This window comes from Tribolium madens, unplaced genomic scaffold (genome assembly GCF_015345945.1).
Source record: "Tribolium madens isolate multiple individuals breed KSU strain unplaced genomic scaffold, Tmad_KSU_1.1 Scaffold_91;HRSCAF=231;Tcas5.2_LG7, whole genome shotgun sequence".
In the NCBI taxonomy this organism is placed as follows: domain Eukaryota; kingdom Metazoa; phylum Arthropoda; class Insecta; order Coleoptera; family Tenebrionidae; genus Tribolium; species Tribolium madens.
In genome coordinates this window covers 18,189,322-18,191,494 of record NW_025401063.1, presented here as the reverse complement: position 1 = coordinate 18,191,494, position 2,173 = coordinate 18,189,322, and the positions used below count along the sequence as shown (strand labels likewise).

Sequence of the window (2,173 nt, the reverse complement as noted above, 5' to 3'; positions counted from 1 at the left end):
TTATTCTTATGTTATTATTTATTTAGTCTGTTGGGAAGAAAGTTTTGTATGCATCTCTGAAATAAACATCGTTATCCCTCGAATGAAAAAACCTACAAATTCAGGATTAAAATAGTTGTTTATTCTCTCGTTACATAAATGACTCTTATTTCAGTAACAAAGCTGAAAAAGTTTAATGAAATGTAATTCACAGAAATAATGCATAATACTTATTATAAAGTAAACTCTTTAATAACATAATTGATGCGAAAAATTCCTTGATCTTAGACAATAAAACAAAATAAATATTTGTTCAGAAGTAAAACAAAAGGTATACGTAGAAGCGTCAAATCACATTTTACACATTTGTGAACATTTTTCTACCCAAAAATGCAAATTGTAGCAATCTGCTTGGTAATATCAACCTTGTAAAATATACTAAACCCAGAAAAATTATATTTCAGTTCTCCATCTTATTCTTAAATGGAGTTTTATGCCAGATTGAGTGCAAATCCTCTGGAATAACATGTCCTGACCCTTATACGTTTCAGTTTTGCGCCAATATCACAGATAAGGTTCTAGTATACGGTACTCCGACAAAATGTCCCCTTGGTACCATTTGCGACAACGAGGGATTTTTCGCGTAAGTACCGCCACAGTATCACCTTTAATAATTCAATTCTTACAGTTGCAAAGTTGGTACCCTTCCTACAACCACACCATCACCAAGTAAGTACCATAATGTACCATACAGTACCGAACTGTAAAATTCCAGCGACAGTGTTTGCTTGTAACGGACCTGCTAAATTCCCGACTGCTGTATGTAATCAGTACCTCGAATGCGTGTTAAATTTCTTCATTTGGGCACCTGTTACCAACACTTGTCCCAAAGGACAGAATTTTGATCCAGCCCTAAACGAGTGCAGTGAAAATTACAGCTGTGGTCCTGATGCTATTACTGTAGAACCACCTGGTAAATGGTACCATTTTTTTTCAGTTTTAGTTTGACACGTTTATTTTAGTGGAACCTAAATGTAACGGTGCTGGTAAATTTCCAGGACCAACTCCAAATCAATACTACGAATGTGAATTCATTTGGTTCCAGTTTCAACCAACACTAAAATCTTGTCTTGAAGGACAAATTTTTGATGTGACTGTTAGTCTATGTGTCCAGATTCCTTTAACAGATGATGAGTCTGCGAGCACTAAGCAGAGTGTAAAATGAGTTAAGAAGCATTTTGTAATTTTTTGAGCATCTAATTTATGTGCTAATAAAGGATTATTATAAAATATTTGTATTTTTTAGCAGGCTATTAATAAGTATACTCTTTTTCATATTAATGTGCATCAAGTAGGTTGTAGAAGTCTAAATGCGTCTTTAATTTAAAGGACACAAAAAGTATCATTAATGTCATTCAACACAGATTTAATCCCATCAATAATGAGAAACTTTTTTAAGTTTTCCACCTTATATTAATTACGTTGTTAATTTTAATTATTTTTTGTTACCTCAAAAACTAGGGTTCAGAATTATTTGAGAAAATAATTTTTGGGGCAGATTAAGGTTGGGATTGCTTGAATTTTCGCATGGTTGCCACCTTAAAATGATCCCTTTCAACGACTCTTCGATGCACATTAAGGCTTAACTTATCGTTTGTCAAGATAGGGAATTTCAATGCATTTTTCGAAAAGGTTTTTCTCGGATATTATAAGGAATTTTTTGGTTTTTATTTTTTTGATGAAACCATTTTAGATATTTCTAGGGATATTGTTATGTAGCTAATTTAAATTCTTATTTTTTATATATTTTATTACTTATTTTTTATAATAAAATTATAGTATTTATATGGAAACTAACAATGTCCTCCCTACATGTACCAAAGACCTTAAGAAAAAAAAATGAAATCATTCGGATAATTAATAACTGTAAAATCTCTTGTGGAAAATATTAACTTTCGTAGTGTGAAAATCGTCTTGTCTCTCTCAACCCTAGTTCTTTTTCACAACAAACTGAGCTTATCGTAAGCAGACCCCCATCACCGGTTTTATCTGATTTATGACCTTACGAGGGATGTTTCGCATCTATAAGGAAACAACTAAAAGTACAAGCTGTAAAATTAGGTCATTTTAAGAATTGATGTAAAAGATGAATAAATTTAATAAGACGATGTATTTACACTAGGTAATTCTATTT

The 2,173-nt window shown here is 31.8% G+C and overlaps 1 protein-coding gene across 1 annotated transcript; it reads left to right on the top strand.

Annotated features, from left to right (window-relative positions):
• The first annotated feature begins 277 nt into the window (after window positions 1-277).
• On the top strand, window positions 278-1,269 carry LOC123011304. Its single transcript, XM_044408674.1, has 5 exons — window positions 278-393; window positions 444-622; window positions 668-708; window positions 755-952; window positions 1,002-1,269. Exons 1-5 carry the CDS (start codon window positions 370-372, stop codon window positions 1,202-1,204), a joined length of 645 nt encoding a protein of 214 aa, XP_044264609.1. The 5' UTR covers window positions 278-369; the 3' UTR covers window positions 1,205-1,269.
• The last annotated feature ends 904 nt before the right edge of the window (window positions 1,270-2,173 follow it).